Below are 19,314 nucleotides of genomic sequence, written 5' to 3'. Positions count from 1 at the left end.
TGAATGGCACATTGCAACTTTTTAAAACACTTCGGTAACACTTTATAAAAAGTCTTTGAGTGGCCCAGATAAAAATTGTTACCAGTGTTTCATAGAAAAATAGTGTCTATGTATACGTCTGTATGTATATAGGTAGTAAATCTGAAGAGCACCATCAACTGGTAATTAAGAATAGGATATATATGGTTCATGAGTTTGTGATTTGAGTAAAGTTGTTGTTACATTGCAAATGGCTTCCTAACTGAGCTTTGCACTGTCCTGAAAAGTTTATGATCTCAGAGCTTCATCCTGCAGACACTTACACATGAGTAATTTTACTCATGAGTGGTCCTATTGGTAGGTGCTTTTAGGATTAGGCCCCAATTCTTCTATCAGATGCAGTGGGAAATCCAGAGCGTAGGATGGCATATTTTGTGTGTGTGTTAATTCTCTTTACATAATCAAGTATACCCATACTCTGCTGGAGAGTGAGTTTGTGTGTGTATGGGGGTGGGGGGGATGTGAGAAAACCTGGATCTATGCAGGAAATAGCCCAACTTGATTATGTAAAGAGTTGTCACTTTGGATGGGCTAGCACCAGCAGGAGAGTGAATTTGTGTGGGGGGGTGGAGGGTGAGAAAACCTGGATTTGTGCTGGAAATGGCCCACCTGTTGATCACTTTAGATAAGCTATTACCAGCAGGACAGTGGGGTGGGAGGAGGTATTGTTTCATATTCTCTGTGTGTATATAAAGTCTGCTGCAGTTTCCACGGTATACATCTGATGAAGTGAGCTGTAGCTCACGAAAGCTCATGCTCAAATAAATTGGTTAGTCTCTAAGGTGCCACAAGTACTCCTTTTCTTTTTGCGAATACAGACTAACACGGCTGTTCCTCTGAAACCTTTCTAAATATATTATCATTTTTATAAAATAGTGATTTTCCTTTATTTGTGATCTTTGGCCCTAACCTTGCAACTGCGTTCACACAGACATACCCCTGTGCCTGAATGGAATCCCCTTGACTTCAGTGAGACTCTCCGTGGGCATGGGTGGTCCACTTGCATGGATGCATTTGCAGGATTGGGGTTTTTTTTGGTATCTGGAAGGCAGTGTAGCAATATAAAATTTTAACATTTGTGAAATGGCAGGAAGAACCATGGATGCAAACTTTTGAAGCGTGTCTCTGCAGACAACCTAAAGGAATGTTTCTACTGGTTACTTTCCTTTTTGTAGAGTAAGAAAAAAAGCCTAATTTGTAAACTTCCTGAATCTGCTCTTCTGTCAAGCACATCAGTCACAGAACCATGATCCCAGCTAGCTGTACTTTGAATACTCAAGCCTATGTCAGGCATCTTTGTGAGGCTGTCTCCTGTACTTAGGCTAGTGAATATCTTAGTACCCCTGGGCATCCCACAAAGTTCTCCACATGTCGGTTGTGATCTTCCTGATTTTTTCTAGCTTTAGAATAAATTCTTTATCTGATTTGAGAGTGTCCCTTTAAATGTTTGTAAACGTAGCTCGTTATATAAGTCCCTTCTATTCCTAGTACATTCCTATGCTGAAAGTCACAAAAGTGACTTAAGCCAGGTTAGAAAAAAGGGCATTACCATCATTCAAGGAATCTACTTGGGGAATTTTGGGTATAGCCACACCCATCCAACTCGTAGAACTTATTCTCTTGTGTTTTCTCCATAGACCTAATCACTAAGACAATGCATAGTTAAATAATTTAAACTGGTGCCCTTGCAATATTCATGGTAAAATATAAAACTACATTTGGGAAAATTATCTTTCATTGTCATGGGTTTAACGTGTTTTTGCTGAACCAAACTTCAGTAAATTATGTTTGATCATTAAATGTTGCATATGTGGGAATCTTGGTGTGAACCAAGCCCTTGTCTGCAGTGGCATTTTAGCCACAAGGGTAACTGCATAATGAACACCCTTACTGAAGAGACAGTTTACACTAGTGCAAAATCATTTGCTGTAGCTAGAAAGAAGGCTAAATTGTACTGGTGCATATCATGCTAAACGAATTTAAACTGTCTTTGTAGCAATTTGGATGGTGCAGCTACAAGAGTTGCTAAAATCCCTATGTAGACAGAGCCTCAGAAATATGCTTGCTCCTATATTCATTTTTATGCTTAGTCATCCTCATTATATGTCTGTTGTGCATTAGTATGGGATTACTCCCATCCCTGTAAATGCTATTTTGGAAGTCCTATAGGAAGAGATTTTTTTTAAAGTGCCTAATGGTTTTAGGACCACAAATCCCACTGAAAATTGGTGGGGCTTTTGAAAATCTTCACCATAGATGCTATAAAGACAAAACTTCTTGCTTTTTATTTTAAAGGTATTGAGTTAAAATCCTGTTGAGATTGTGTTTTCATTTAAAGAATTTTGTATTAGCTGCTTTTCCCATCAGTATGATTACAGATTTCATTCTTACCACTTTTCCAAAGCAGAAATGAAAAAAGATGGAGTCAAAACATTTCTCATTTAAAAAAGCCAAGCTAGCAAAAGAACAGTTTAAACTATATAAAAATGTGATACTGGATCTATTTAAAACACCCACACTGGAAATATGGATAGCTTTACAAGTCCCAAAATACAGTGTTCTCATACAAAAAGGTTAAAATATGTAATTTTCAGCCTAGGTGGCTTTTATTTCAGATTAAGGCAAACAACAAAGAAAGGACTAATGTAGTATCTCTAAGGGAGAGAGTGTAGGTGCTTATTGTGTAACATTCTGCATCTGAACTGAAACAAAATGTCAGCCGCCATATAGTTGTCCCTGCAAAATGATGGAGACTGCCAACATTTAAAGCCGCAGTACACAGAAAACAGAATGTTTAGCAGTGTAAATGAAAAATTATGTCCTATTCCTGTTCAGAGTGGCTATGTAGGAATTTGAACTATTGGATGAATGTCCAGTTAGTTAACTGTAACTTGTTAAATGTGACTGTTTCCACAGATCTATTTGGCTAAACTGTTCTTTTCTAATTTGGCTTAGAGTTAAATATGAAGTGTTTCACTTCTGAAATGTTTCTGCTAGACCAGTGGTTCTCAACCAGGGGCCTGGGGCCCCCTGGGGGGAGGCTTGTGCTTCCAGGGGTCCACCAAGCAGGACCGGCATTAGACTTGCAGGAGGCCAGACTAGATGATCACAATGGTTCCCTTCTGACCTTGGGATCTACAAATCTATATGCATGAAACAGTCCTTATGGTTTCTGCTCTGTTATCTCATGCTAAGATATTAAATGTCAAATCATTATGAAGAGGTAGAAATCAAATGATTCTTATTGGTTTTTTTTTTTAATTATTTGTATTACAGTACCACTTGGAAGCCCAAACTAAGGTCAGGGCTCATTGGGTTTGTAAGTGCCTAGCATGGAGTAAGCAACAGTCTCTATCCAAAGAGCTTATGCTGTAACTAGACAAGACAAACAAAGAGCAGGAGAAAGGAAATACTATTCACATTTCAGATGGGGAACTGAAGTTTAGAGAGACTAAGTGACTTATCTAAGGTCTGTGATAGAGGGAGGGATTGAACCCACATCTCCCAAGTCCCAGTCTAGGGTCTTAACCAAAGACTCTCTTTCCTCTCAGTTTGTTAAAAACACATGCATCATTGTTTTTCCAGGTGCATTACATTGCTGAGGTGCTATACACTCATTAACTGATCTCATTAACATAATTATATGCTATTTGTTTACCACCCTGTTTACATTTCCTCTCATTTGAAATCTTTAGCAGAATATATGGTTTCAGGTACATGTCTGTAACAACAGTGGTGACAGACGCTTCCAATATAGGCCTTGAGTATGCTGTGTGCCACCGTTATGTGATGTTTGCTTATTACCCCTACAACTCAGTCCCTATACTTTCTTCTTATCTGCTCTGGGGTGTACAGCTGGATTCTTTCTTAACCCTTAGGACCCTATGGATAGTCCCCTTCAGCAGTCATGCCTCTTCCTCCTAGAGATCACTAAGGAAACTATCTCCCTGCTTCATGGAGGATATGGAGCCACCCAATCTGTACCCCTGTACATCAGGGCCTTCTAGGGACAGGTAAATTTCCCCCTCTGATGATTATCACAGTGTATTAGGAAGAGGTTTTTATACTACACATATTTGATGAGTCTATTTACAGCCTTGTATTTTATTGGCCAGATAGATCTGCCTGTCCTGGAGGAAAGGAGAGATTAATATAAAATAGGACCAGGATCCAAACAATCCGGATTGGTTTAGCGTAATCTAATCCAAAGTACCCCCTTTTCTGCCTTTCTCCAGTCTAAAGGAACCATTACAATGTATATATTTTAATTTCATGTATTTCTATCTTTAAAAAATTCTATCTTTAAAAAATCTTTCACTATTTTTTAATCAAGAACATTTTCAAACATTCCAATTAAATATAAGTAATGAATAACCCTGTTCAATTGTCAGCACTTCTGTTGCACTGAAAGGGGTCTGTTACAGAAGTTAAGAAGCTATATTGAATGAGCACTCCCACTGCATCCATTTCACTAGCAAGACAATAAAATGTGCAGCTCTCTCCATGTGCAGCTCTCTCCATCAGTCTTCAACAAATTTATTAACTGTGAGTTTTACCACACAGCACAAACATTTCAACTTCAGTTTTTGAAAACTTTAATGTTATGTAATACGGTACAAGTATTAAGTTATTAAGTATGCTTGCCAATTGTCCAATATAGAGAGAGAGATCACTTGATCATTACCTGTTAGGTTCACTCCTTCTAGGGCACCTGGCATTGGTCGTTGTTGGCAGACAGGATACTAGGCTGGATGGACCTTTGGTCTGACCCAGTATGGCCATTCTTATGTTCTTATGTCCAGACCTGAGCATCCAATTCTGCATTGTTTGTGCACCCAAGGTGCCTACTTTATTGTTTTCAGTAGGACTTTTGGCTACACAAGGAATAGAGAGTTAAATTAGGGACTGACTAAGCTTAAGTGTTCTCAGCCATTGTGAATAATGGGATATGCTGTACAGCTACTCACTTCAGGGTGGTTTTCAGTATGCAAGCCACCTGCACTTACATGCTCTACTGTTCTCTTGGACCCATCACTTAAAGTAGATATTATATTTATCCTCCACACAAAACTTTTGGCTCTTACAGCTATCCAGAATCGAGGGTTACTGGATCCCCTAACCCCATATTACTAAAGCCATCCAGTCCTAAACAGGAGAAATGACTTCATGCCAAGAAGCCTGAGAATTGGTAGCCTTTTAAACTTTAATCTACGGAGTGTGTAAGAAGGTGGCACCCCAAATCTGCTCCACACTATAGAAGGGCGAATACCCACTTTCAGGTGTTGGACTTTATTGTGAACGGAATAACATCACAACATAAAACAGAGTCTAAGCTTTCTCCACGTATCTGGGTGAACCTAAGGTTTTCTCTAGGACCGCTGTCTTTCCCCCTACTTCCCTCTGGACAGAGTGTCAGTGCATTCTCTTTTATAACCTTGTGGAATTCACAAACCACAGCTGCCACAAGACGTCTGTATCATTTACTTTGCAGCTATCTTCTGTTAATAGGGTGGCATAATAGGAGAGCCCTGTAATATTCTGAAGGGTCATAAATCCAGTCTTTGTTATATAGTGTATCTAGAGATGCTGTTCTTAATCGTAAAAGAGCCTAATCCTTTTCTGAAACTTCTTGAGGTCTTTGCTGTGATGCAAATATCATGCAGTGGTAAGTGCCACAAGTTTATTGTGATACATGAACGACATTTATTTTAGAAAGTTGCCTTTCTAATTTCAGCTGTCCTCAGAATTCAAGACATATGCCCAAACAGGCCTACATCTGGGATATTAGTCTGCAAAACTTGTAAGGTTCCGTTTGAAATCAAAGTGGTGCTTGTCAGGCTGAGAAAAGATCACATTGGTATGCACTTAGTTAGGTTTTGCCCTCACTTGCTACCTAAAGGTATCTTCATTCCAATCATTGCATTATTTATTGCCATATACTATAAACATTACTCCACTACCATTTTTCTTGAAGGCAAAGGCACTGTACTGAAGCTGAGTGTAGGTGCGTGAGTTGAGGGAGGTGGCGGTTGGGAAATATGTGGCGCAATATAAAAATGAAGAGCAAAAAATGTTTTGTGGATGATTCCTGTCATGCTGGAGGTTTTCATACCGGTTTTCCCCTTTCCCTTCCTTCCATTTAGCTATTCCAAGGAGGCAGCTAATTAGTCTGCTAATTAGCAGATTAGTCTGTGCTAATCTCTGCCAGCCAAAAGGAGATGCATTTGTGAAAGGAAAAGTCAGCTTTCCCTACCATTCACTGGAGATTAGATTGGAGCCTCTGCTCAACTGTTTTATAATACAGAACTGAAAGCATTCATTACCACACTTGTATGGTTCTAAATCGTGACTAGAACATCTTGGTTAGAGTTTCCAGACAAAGAGATTAAAAACATCAGAGGCCCTGATTCTTTTGTAACAATGAAATCAGTTTGTAGAATTTTACAGTATTGGGACAAAGACCAACCACCCGGTGCTGGAAGGCTCAATCATTCCTGTTTCTAAATATGTCTGTCTGGACTGAACTCTTTGTCTGGTAAATTGGTAACCTGTCAAAGGTATTTTACAAACTGAACAGTCTTAGTGATTGATATTTTTCAAGAGACAGATGTCCAAATCAGAGGGGATTGCGGTGGCCGTGGGATCCCAAATGGTCAGGAAGTTGTATGTCCATTTTGGTTAATTTTTAAGTTACTTTTTAATATGGATATCATTTACCAGGGCCTCAAATTTGATGTAGTTTGTAGGGTGATTCTGTGTGAGTGTTTATTTGTTTGCCTAGCATAGCCTGTGCTACTTACAGCCTCCCCTTCCACTGCAAAACCTGTCTCCTCTCGACCTGTCATTCTCTTGAAAAAAATGAGTATAGAAGTGTCACCGTGCAATTTCAGATCTCTTGTGTCTCAATGATTTGCAAAGCAAACTTTGTTTATTCCACATGTACAAAAAGATTATGTTTTGAACTGCCAGCCCTGCAAATTCACTTTGGGATCTGAAAATCAAGTGAGGTACTTTACATTATCACTGAAACTTATCTAACCCAGAAATAAGTGCATTCCTCTCTTTTTGTGTTGCAGACTATCCTTATTTGTTAGTAAAGTCTGGGGGCTCTACACTGATTAGAATTAAAAATGAGTGGTAAATTGCTCGATATTTGTTAGATTGTGATTCACTGGCTTATGTAGCTGTCAAGCTTTTATTTTAATGAAGATGCTAAACTTAAGATAAAAAATGCTTGTTATCTCTTTCAGGTGCTGTAGCAGTCTTGATCCCTCACCTAGACCTGGTGATTTCTTTTGTTGGCGCCGTAAGCAGCAGCACTTTGGCATTGATCCTGCCACCTTTGGTTGAAATCCTCACATTTTACAAGGAAAACTTAAGTGTGTGGATGATACTTAAAGACATCTTTATAGCTGTTATTGGAATCATTGGCTTTATAACAGGGACATATGTGACAGTTGAAGAGATCATTTATCCTGCTGTGACAGTCTTAGTTAACACTACAGAGAGCCCCTTTGAAGATTTGAACACTATGCACTTGGTGACTGGTTTCAATTAATGGTGAGAGAACCAAGAATCATTTTGTTCCTGGGTGTGGGTTCTGATTAGGAGCAAAAGATCATGATAGAGCCAGTACTTGGCGGTATGGGCCATATTCAAATGAACTGAACAAATAAATTCTGAACAATAACACACCTCTTTCCTCCTCTTCCTCCTTTGCCCATTCTGTAACTCCTTCAGACCAGATCTCTGTGTTAAGTCTCTCAAGCCTCCTCTGCTCTATCTAGAGAAGGAAAGGACTGTTTAGGTGTCAGGGTGGGAAATATTTATATATGAATTGCATGTGCAACCAAATATCATTCGTCAGAAAATCAAAATGCCTACTCAAAAGGGTGAAATCCACCCCACGCATCACAGCACCAACATGATGCCTATGTACCACTTACATCTCATTTAAGCCCTGTTTTAAGGAGCTGAGGTGGGACTTAAGTAGTGTGTAGATCTTCTGCTGGCTCTCAGTGAAGGGGTGAATTTATCCCCAGTGGATAATAGTTACAATATATATAGCTTGGATTGTTAGTAATGTTTCTAGGGACCTGTAGACTTACTATCTGGAAGTGTTTCCTTTCAACAACTATAGGTTCTTCGCTCTGATTAATGGGCGTTAGTATGTCTTAAATCAATGTGGTTTTGAAAAATTATTATGACTGTTCTTGCAGTCTTTTCACACTGGCATCAATGGAGTTCTGAAGACCTAAGGCCTTCAGGGTCAAGGTCTTAATGCTTAGCACATGTACTGCAGACCACCAGTGTCAGTCAGTTTATGTGCCATTAGGCACAAGGTCACTTTTTTGTGCAATCCAAATCAATAACAAGCATTTCAGTTGAAGTACGTAAAAGATACCAAATTCCTTCAGGAAAGTCCTCCATCCCTATCCTGACTATGTGGAACAGCTTGCAGGATCAAGGCCTTAGTTTTGAAGGGTATGCTACTTCCAGTCATAGAACAAGTAATTTTTAAAACCTGGTGTTTTATGGCCTTTGGGCTTTGTATGTGGTGTCACAGAATGTCATCATGTATCAGAAAAAATGTACTCTTTAATGATGCAGAAGTAGATAACAAGATAACATCCAAGTTCACAAATAATGATGTAAGTAGTTTATTCTGATATATTTTTGGTAACTGCTGTCCTAAAAAACTAAACAGAACACTTTTGTGAATCTATCCTTAACTGCAACTGTACAAATACATGAAATGCTGTATTTTTCTACCTATTCCTAAAAGATTGGAGTGACTGTCTATATTTGTATTGTAGCAGCATATACAATGGGGTAATCATTTTTGCATTATGTTCTGCCTTCATTAGTATTTAACATTCACATTACTGTATTTTGGTTCTCCCCAACTACCATTTTTGGTAAATAAAAAGAGTATCCAGGAAAGCTGGTAACTGTGGGGGAAAGTCATCCTTTTGCTTCAGGCCAGTGCACCACTTAATCCTTTATATTAGAAAGCTCTATTTTGAGGGCTTGTATTGGGCTTTCTGGACCCCCTCTGTTGAATTTCACCCTGAATGCCCAAACCAAAGTGTTGTTGTTTTAATTGAAAAAACTCTCGATTTTTTTTAAAAGAGTTTATCAAACTTTCTTCTTATAAAAATGCTTTTCTAAAGAATATATTTAATTATAACATTTCTTGAGGAAATAAAACCTCTCCCCTCATGTCCATGCACATTTAAGACAGAGCAATAGCTAATATTTTTCTTGCCTTCAGAATATTTCCCCAGTCACCTACCATATGGCATCAGCATTATAGGCTTTCATGTCCATTTTATAAGTGTTTCCAATAGGGATTCAGTATAGTAGCATATGGTGTGAACTGCATGTAGTTTTTCAAACAATTGTTCTAAGCAGCGCTCTCATTTTCATTTCAGCATGGACAAAATTAAACAAATACTTGGCAGGCACTTTAAAGGAATGCAGATGTAACGGTATGTTACTAACATACCCAGCACCTGTAATATTAAGGTGCCACCAAGGACCATACAAGGACAGTGACTGGACAGGCAAAAAGTAACTTTAACTTTTCAGAGTCAAGTATTTAAGCCTTTAAGCTATTTCTAAAGGAGTGTAGTGGGGTGGTTACCCCGCTCTGGCCTTGAAGGGGTTTAAGCAGTCCTGGAGAGGGCTGCAGGAGGAAGAGGAGTGAGAACAGCTGGAGGAAGCTGAGTGAGTAGCTGTCCACAGCTGTGGCCAGCTTAATTAAGGCCCAGCTGGCCCTTATAAAAGGGCAGTGGGCCAGAAGCCACAGAGGACTCTCCCTATAGCTGTTGAGGGAGAAGGGCCTGGCTGCCTAGAAGCTAAGCAGGGTACCTAGAAAGAAGAAGGGCTGGGGGAAGGCCAGAGGAGCTGGGGAGCTCCAGCCTGTGAACCCCCCCCCCCCCTGGCTGGAGGCCTTGTTAAAGGCCAAGAAGGGTACTGGGGTTGCAGAGGGTGGCCCAGGGGTAGGCAAAGGCAGCAGGTCCAAACCCCCCTTGCCAGTGATGAGTGGCACTTACACTGCAGTCTACCCCAGGGATTGGGGGCTAGTTGATGACTGGCAGTGGCCATAGACTGAGGTGAGGTGGGGATAGAGGGTGGGGGTTCCCTGGGGAGGGGAGACCCAGATTTGTGGGGGTACTGCCAGGGGGGAAGCATCCTGGCCTGAAAGGGGCACTGGGGTCCAGGAGGGATTCAGGCCCAGCAGCAAGTGGGACACTGGCCTGCAGAGGGCACTCTGGAGGCTGGAAACACTAATTCCCTGGACGACCACCAGGAGGCGCCGCAGGGATGAGTCCTGCCCCCTCACGAGGAGATATTGCAGCCAAGTTTTTCAATATATGTTTGGTGACGAAACCTGTTTACAAAAAAGGTACACTAGACAGTAGCATCAAAACACATTTTTTATTTATTTTTTGCTGTGAGATTTATTTTAATTGATCCTGAACATTTTCTACATATATTTTTAATTCGACTGGTAAACGTAACTTAGATTTCTCTCTTATTGTTTTGGCAGCTCTTTCTATTTGTGTGTGTATTTAGAAGATGCATAATTGCCAAATCCTTTCATATCATCTGTTCTCAGTCTGCTGCATTATAGCAAAGTCCTCTGAGATTGTGCTTCTGCCAACATGCTGAAGGATTTGGACCAGAAATATTTGGCCAGTGCAGAACATGGTGGTAATCTTCGGCTAGTACAGGTCGATGTGCACCTGATGCTATTTACCAAAGCCAAGGCTAACAAAGGTGGGTGCCTAAAGAGAGGCTCCCACATACTTATTTAAGTCCCTGAAGATGTGACCTGATTTTGAAAAGCACCCAGGAGTACTCCCTAAAGTGAGTGCAGGTCAGACTTTTTGAAAATCAAACCACATACTTAGGTGCCTAAATAAGGACTTAGAAGCTTAGCTTTAGGCCTCCAGCTTTGGAAATCTTGACCCAAGTGTTAACCCATACAGATCTCACCATAAAGACTGCCCATGGCACATCCCATCAGTCCTAATGGTGTCATTCAGCAGTCTCTCACTCAGACTCCTTGCCACTGACCCCGTGAGTATGAAGTAGCTTTTTTTAGTCTCTGGGTCAGTACTGCTGTCTAATGGGTGGTATTTAATTTAAATGTGTCACTTAAGAGATTTTTAAATTGTTTATTAATATATTTAAAGGCTTTCCACTATACCATTTTTATTTTTCACCTACAGTGTAGGATTTTTATTATTTCAGCACTCACATATTAGGTTTGTTTGGCCTGCTCAGTCATTTTAAAAAAAAAAAAAGTCTGTGGTCTCAGGATCATGTTGTGCTGAAGAAGACTGAAGTGTCTCAAATAAAACTATTGCGAGATCATCAACTCCAAATATGACCAAATCAAAGACTGAAAGGGACCTTGAGAGGTTATCTAGTCCAGTCCCCTGCACTCATGGCAGGTCTAAGTTTTATCTAGACCATTCCTGACAGGTGTTTGTCAAACCTGCTCTAAAAAAATCTCCAATGATGGAGATTCCACAATCTCCATAGGCAATTTATTCCAGCGCTTAACTATCCTGACAGTTAGGAAGCTTTTCCTAATGTCCAACCTAAACCTCTCTTGCTGCAATTTAAGCTCATTGCTTCTTGTCCTATCCTCAGAGGCTAAGAAATTTTTCTTCTCCCTCCTTCTTTTAACATCCTTTTACGTACTTGAAAACAGTTATGTCCCCTCTCAGTCTCCTCTTTTCAGACTAAACAAACCCAATTTTTTCAATCTTCCCACATAGGTCATGTTTTCTAGACCTTTAATCATTTTTGTCGCTCTTCTCTGGACTCTTCAGTTTGTCCATATCCTTCCTGAAATGTGGCTCCCAGAACTGGACACAATACTCCAATTGAGCCAAATTAGTGCAGAGTAGAACAGAAGAATTACTTCTCGTATCTTCCTATCAACACTGCTGCTAACACATCCCAGAATGATTTTCACTTTTTTTGCAATAGCGTTACACTGACTCATATTTAGCTTGTGGTCCACTATGACTCCCAGATTCCTTTCTGTAGCACTCCTTCCTAGGCAGTCATTTACCATTTTGTATGTGTGCAACTGATTGCTCCTTCCTAAGTGGAGTACTTTGCATTTGTCCTTATTGAATTTCATCCTGTTTACTTCAAACCACTTCTCCAGTTTGTCCAGATCATTTTGAATTTTAATCCTATCCTCCAAAGCACTTGCAGCCCCTCCCAGCTTGGTATCGTCCGCAAACTTTATAAGTGTACTCTCTATGCCATTACCTAAATCATTGATGAAGATATTAAATAGAACTGATCCCTGTGGGACCCCACTCATTATGTCCTTCCAGCATGACTGTGAACCACTGATAACTACTCTCTGGGAATGATTTTGCAACCAGTTTTGTACCTACCTTATAGTAGCTCCATCTAGGTTTGCATTTCCCTAGTTTGTTTATGAGAAGGTCATTCAAGACAGTATCAGAAGCTTTACTAAAGTCAAGCTATATCATGTCTACCACTTCCCCCCCCCCCCCGCCCCCATCCACAAGGCTTGTTACCCTGTCAACAAAAGCTATCAGATTTGTTTGACATGCTTTGTTCTTGACAAATCTATGGTGACTGCTACTTATCACCTTATTATCTTCTAGATGTTTGCAAATTGATTGCTTAATTATTTGCTCCATTATCTTTCTGGGTACAGAAGTTAAGCTGACTGGTCTGTAAATCTCTGGGTTGTCCTTATTTCCCTTTTTATAGATGGGCACCATATTTGCCCTTTTCCAGTCTTCCCATCTTCCATGATTTTTCAAAGATAATTGCTAATGGCTTAGATATCTCCTCAGTCAGCTCCTTGAGTATTCTAGGATGCATGTCATCAGGCCCTGGTGACTTGAAGACATCTAATTTGTCCAAGTAATTTTTAACTTGTTCTTTCCCTATTTTAACCTCTTCTGATACTACCTCATTTTCCCTGGTATTCACTATGTTTGACGCCCAATCACCACCAACCTTCTTGGTGAAAACTGAAACAAAGCAGTCATTAAGCATCTCTGCCATTTCCACATTTTCTGTTGTTTTCCCCCATCATTGAGTAATGGGCCTACCCTGTCCTTGGTCTTCCTCTTGCTTCTAATGTATTGGTAGAATGTTTTCTTGTTACCTTTTACATCTCTAGCTAGTTTGGTCTCATTTTGTGCTTTGGCCTTTCTAATTTTGTCCCTACATACTTGTGGTGTTTGTTTATATTCATCCTCTGTGATTTGACCTAGTTTCCACTTTTTGTAGGACTTTTTTTTTTTTTTTTTTTAGCTTCAGATAATTGAAGATCTCCTGGGTAAGCCGGGGTGGTCTCTTGCCATACTTCCTATCTTTCCTATGCAGTGGGATAGTTTGCTCTCATGCCCTTAATAATGTCTCTTTGAAAAACTGCCAACTGTCTTCAATTGTTTTTCCCCTTAGACTTGCTTCCCATGGGATCTTACCTACAAACTCCCTGAGTTTGCTAAAGTCTGTCTTGAAATCCATTGTCTTTATTTTGTTGTTCTCTCTCCTACCATTCCTTAGAATCATGAGCTCTTATCATTTCATTATCACTTTCACCCAAGCTGCCTTCCACTTTCAAAATCTCAGCCAGTTCCTCCCTATTTGCCAAAATCAAATATAGAACAGCCTCTCCATTAGTAGCTTTCTTCACCTTCTGAAATAAAAAATTGTCTCCAATAAATTCCAAGAATTTATTGGAAAATCTGTACCTGCTGTATTGTTTCCCCAACAGATTTCTGAGTAGCTGAATCCCTCATCACCATCAAGTCCTATGCTTTGAATGATGATGATAGTTGTTTAAAAGAAGTCTCACCTACCTCTTCTTCCTGGTTAGGTGGTCTATAGTAGACCCCCTACCATGACATCACCCTTATTTTATGCCCCTTTTATCCTTACTCAGAGACTTTCAACAAGTCTGTCTCCTATTTCCATCTCAATCTCACTCCAAGTGTATACATTTTTCATATATAAGGCAACACCTCCTCCCTTTTTTTTTTAATCCTAGAATATCAGAGTTCGAAGGGACCTCAGGAGGTCATCTAGTCCAACCCCCTGCTCAAAGCAGGACCAATCCCCAACTAAATCATCCCAGCCAGGGCTTTGTCAAGCCGGGCCTTAAAAACTTCCAAGGATGGAGATTCCGCCACCTCCCTAGGTAACACAATCCAGTGCTTCATCAACCTCCTAGTGAAATAGTGTTTCCTAATATCCAACCTAGACCTCCTCCACTGCAACTTGAGACCATTGCTCCTTGTTCTGTCATCTGCTACCACTGAGAACAGCCTAGCTCCATCCTTTTTTTTTCTTCTCCCCGCCCCCCAGCTTGTCCTTCCTGAGCAAGCTGTGCCCTTCTGTACCAATATTCCAGTCATATGTATTATCCCACCAAGTCTCCGTGATGCCAACTATGTCATAGCTGTGTTTGTTTACTAGCATTTTGAGTTCTTCCTTCTTATTCCCCATACTTCTCGCATTAGTATACAAACATCTAAGATACTGATTTGATTCCCCACCCCCCAGTTCTGTCTTATCTCTCCTTTATCCCTGCTATAATAGCCCATGCTTCCCCCAAATTCCAAACCTTCTCCCAGTCTCCATGTTCTTGACTTACCTATGGGTTTTGGTCACCTGCCCCCTTCAAACCTAGTTTAAAGCCCTCCTCACTAGGTTCGCCAATCCATATCCAAATATGCTCTTCCCCTTCCTCGATAGGTGGACCCCATCTCTGCATACGTTCCAAGGAAACATTGCCAAAGATTTTAAATGATAGGAAATCTGACAAACTCCTTTTTTTAAAAAAATAAGATGGTTATTTTGTTTTAAAGTACTGTAACAAGTGTAACCAGTTAAGATGCAAGTAGACAAACTCCAGACTAAGTGAAGATCATTTGCTTTAATATGTATTTAAGATGGGCATAGAAGTACTTTATCATCAACTAATTAATTTAAATTGAAAAATGTATGCCATTGGAATTATTTTCTTCCTAAGAAGGAATAGAAAAGTATGTTTATGTACTGTATGTACACTTATATTTAACAGGATTGTATTAACTGTTTTAATGTAACTTAATCATTGGCTGCACTACAAATAACTGGACCATTTTCTTGTCTGTAAATGTTCTATCCTCAGACATTGGGCAAGAAAGAGGGTGACTTTGTCTAGTGTTCTGTAACTGACGTTTTCTGTATCTAAATAAAGATTACAAAACATCTTATTTACTGGTTTCAGAGTAACAGCCGTGTTAGTTTGTATTCGCAAAAAGATAAGGAGTACTTGTGGCACCTTAGAGACTAACCAATTTATTTGAGCATAAATTGGTTAGTCTCTAAGGTGCCACAAGTACTCCTTATCTTATTTACTGTCCAGCTTTCACCACATAATGTCTCAGATAAATATGCAATAATGGAGAATTCATCCATATTTATATGGTGAGGTAGCCCATAGATTGGCATGGAATTTTCACATTCTTAAGTGTCTTAAGAACATGTCTCTGACTTTCTATGGGACTTGTGCTCCTAAGTCACATAGGCACATCTGGAAAATCCCACTCTTGAGCTCAGATTTTCCATGATTGGGTGCCTAAAGTTAAATCCATATGTAGACACCTCAATTAATGACCTAATTTGCAAAAGTATAGAGTACCTAGCAGATCCCACTGAAGTCTGAGTGGTTAGGTACTCAGCACTTCTGAAAATCAGGATATTTATATATGGAATTAGAAGCATACCTTTATGCCCTTTTTTTGGAAAATCTTGGCTGTGGAGGCCAGTTGATGCAGAAATTAACATTAAATTTCAGACCCTCGATCTAAAACCTAAAAGCCTGTGCTAGTAATTAGTAATTTTAGGTGCTTAATTTTTTCATAAACTTCACAGATTTACCCTATGAAAATCAGGCCTCTTTAAGGTGTCTTAAGTAGGGCATCCAAAATCACAAGGGGGTAAAACTTAGGTGTTTTTCAAGGTGCCATATTCAAAAGTGACTTAGGTCCAGATTTTTAAAGAATTTAGGTGTTGCTCCACTCAGCGTTGCAGCACCTAAGTGACTTTTGAAAATGAGACTTGGGCTCCTAAATGTAGGCATTAGTCTCATTGAAATTCAAATACCTTTAAAAATCTGGCCAAGTGCCTAAGTCACTTTTGAAAATGGCTCTGAAGTTCCTACATCACTTATATCCTTTTGAACATTTTACCCTGTCATTTTTTAACGTTTTTTTTTTTTTAAAGAATCTTGGATCCAGTAATTGAAACTCCCTTGTTCTCTTCCAGTATCCAGAGAGCAAGTACTTGGATGTAAATGTGCATTGTGGCCATTACTTAGACATACATATATAAATTCATCTAAAATGTGTGGATATCTGAGACAAATTAAACTGGTATTCCACAAATATAAAACATGAAGTGAAGCCAAAGGTACTGGTTCCTCTTTTCAAATAGTAGTTTTCATCCTGACAAATATGACTAATATTCATGAATTATAATATGGGGGAGGGAAGTTAAATTAACTTCAAAGATATGAAAAAACTAATTGAGAATATTGTTTGCACATGAATAAAACATGGTTGGACATATGACCAGGGAAGAGTATAAAAATATTGCTCGGGCATGTAGGAATGTTATCAGGAGGGCCAAATCGCACCTGGAGCTGCAGCTAGCCAGAGATGTCAAGAGTAACAAGAAGGGTTTCTTCAGGTATGTTGGCAACAAGAAGAAAGTCAAGGAAAGTGTGAGCCCCTTACTGAATGAGGGAGGCAAACTAGTGACAGAGGATGTGGAAAAAGCTAATGTACTCAATGCTTTTTTTGCCTCTGTTTTCACTAACAAGGTCAGCTCCCAGACTGCTACGCTGGGCATCACAAAATGGGGAAGAGATGGCCAGCCCTCTGTGGAGATAGAGGTGGTTAGGGACTATTTAGAAAAGCTGGACGTGCACAAGTCCATGGGGCCGGACGAGTTGCATCCGAGAGTGCTGAAGGAATTGGCAGCTGTGATTGCAGAGCCATTGGCCATTATCTTTGAAAACTCGTGGCGAACGGGGGAAGTCCCGGATGACTGGAAAAAGGCTAATGTAGTGCCAATCTTTAAAAAAGGGAAGAAGGAGGATCCTGGGAACTACAGGCCAGTCAGCCTCACTTCAGTCCCTGGAAAAATCATGGAGCAGGTCCTCAAAGAATCAATCCTGAAGCACTTGCATGAGAGGAAAGTGATCAGGAACAGCCAGCATGGATTCTCCAAGGGAAGGTCATGCCTGACTAATCTAATTGCCTTCTATGATGAGATTACTGGTTCTGTGGATGAAGGGAAAGCAGTGGATGTATTGTTTCTTGACTTTAGCAAAGCTTTTGACACGGTCTCCCACAGTATTCTTGTCAGCAAGTTAAGGAAGTATGGGCTGGAAGAATGCACTATAAGGTGGGTAGAAAGCTGGCTAGATTGTCGGGCTCAACGGGTAGTGATCAATGGCTCCATATCGAGTTGGCAGCCGGTATCAAGTGGAGTACCCCAAGGGTCGGTCCTGGGGCCGGTTTTGTTCAATATCTTCATAAATGATCTGGAGGATGGTGTGGATTGCACTCTCAGCAAATTTGCGGATGATACTAAACTGGGAGGAGTGGTAGATACGCTGGAGGGGAGGGATAGGATACAGAAAGACCTAGACAAATTGGAGGATTGGGCCAAAAGAAATCTGATGAGGTTCAATAAGGATAAGTGCAGGGTCCTGCACTTAGGACGGAAGAACCCAATGCACAGCTACAGACTAGGGACCAAATGGCTAGGCAGCAGTTCTGCGGAAAAGGACCTAGGGGTGACAGTGGACGAGAAGCTGGATATGAGTCAGCAGTGTGCCCTTGTTGCCAAGAAGGCCAATGGCATTTTGGGATGTATAAGTAGGGGCATAGCGAGCAGATCGAGGGACGTGATCGTTCCCCTCTATTCGACATTGGTGAGGCCTCATCTGGAGTACTGTGTCCAGTTTTGGGCCCCACACTTCAAGAAGGATGTGGATAAATTGGAGAGAGTCCAGCGAAGGGCAACAAAAATGATTAGGGGACTGGAACACATGAGTTATGAGGAGAGGCTGAGGGAGCTGGGATTGTTTAGCCTGCAGAAGAGAAGAATGAGGGGGGATTTGATAGCTGCTTTCAACTACCTGAAAGGGGGTTCCAAAGAGGATGGCTCTAGACTGTTCTCAATGGTAGCAGATGACAGAACGAGGAGTAATGGTCTCAAGTTGCAGTGGGGGAGGTTTAGATTGGATATTAGGAAAAACTTTTTCCTAACTTTTTCCTTTTTCCGATGAAGTGAGCTGTAGCTCACGAAAGCTTATGCTCAAATAAATTGGTTAGTCTCTAAGGTGCCACAAGTACTCCTTTTCTATCTGGAAATATAGAAGAGTTCCTATCGTGAGAGTGTTGTAGCGGAGCAAATCGGGGTTCCCAACCACATAGTAGTTTTAGTAGTACTGGGTCTGATCTTGGGATAAGAACCTGTCAACCCTCAAAGTGATAACTGGGCAGTGTCTGTGTTTTTCTGTACAGCACCTAGAATAATGGGACCTTGGTCCTGATTGGGAGGACCTGAGAATGTAACCCAAACTGATTTGTTTATTGTGCAGTTCTACTCTTGAAAAACAGCCATGTAAAATAATACCTTCTGTCATAAATATAAAGGGAAGGGTAAACCCCTTTAAAATCCCTCCTGTCCAGAGGAAAACTCCTCTCACCTGTAAAGGGTTAAGAAGCTAAAGGTAACCTCGCTGGCACCTGACCAAAATGACCAATGAGGAGACAAGATACTTTCAAAAGCTGGGAGGAGGGAGAGAAACAAAGGGTCTCTGTTTGTCTATATGCTGCTTTTGTTGGGGATAGACCAGGAATGGAGTCTTAGAACTTTTAGTAAGTAATCTAGCTAGGTATGTGTTAGATTATGATTTCTTTAAATGGCTGAGAAAAGAATTGTGCTGAATAGAATAACTATTTCTGTCTGTGTATCTTTTTTGTAACTTAAGGTTTTGCCTAGAGGGATTCTCTATGTTTTGAATCTAATTACCCTGTAAGATATCTACCATCCTGATTTTACAGAGGGGATTTCTTTACTTCTATTTACTCCTATTTCTATTAAAAGTCTTCTTGTAAGAAAACTGAATGCTTTTTCATTGTTCTCAGATCCAAGGGTTTGGGTCTGTGGTCACCTATGCAAATTGGTGAGGCT

At 40.3% G+C, this 19,314-nt stretch overlaps 1 protein-coding gene across 1 annotated transcript in view; it reads left to right on the top strand.

Annotated features, from left to right (window-relative positions):
* Positions 1–15,317, top strand: part of SLC36A4 (solute carrier family 36 member 4) — a 248,388-nt gene extending 233,071 nt beyond the window's left edge. Inside the window, exon 11 of the mRNA XM_048842769.2 lies at positions 7,290–15,317. Within this exon, the coding sequence (XP_048698726.1) occupies positions 7,290–7,597 (308 nt within the window). The 3' untranslated portion in view covers positions 7,598–15,317. The remainder of the gene's footprint in view (positions 1–7,289) is intronic.
* The last annotated feature ends 3,997 nt before the right edge of the window (positions 15,318–19,314 follow it).

The sequence above is a fragment of the Caretta caretta genome, chromosome 1 (assembly GCF_965140235.1).
Source record: "Caretta caretta isolate rCarCar2 chromosome 1, rCarCar1.hap1, whole genome shotgun sequence".
NCBI classification, from domain to species: Eukaryota; Metazoa; Chordata; order Testudines; family Cheloniidae; genus Caretta; species Caretta caretta.
Note: the sequence above shows the minus strand (reverse complement) of the source record. Positions and strands in the feature narration are given on the sequence as shown.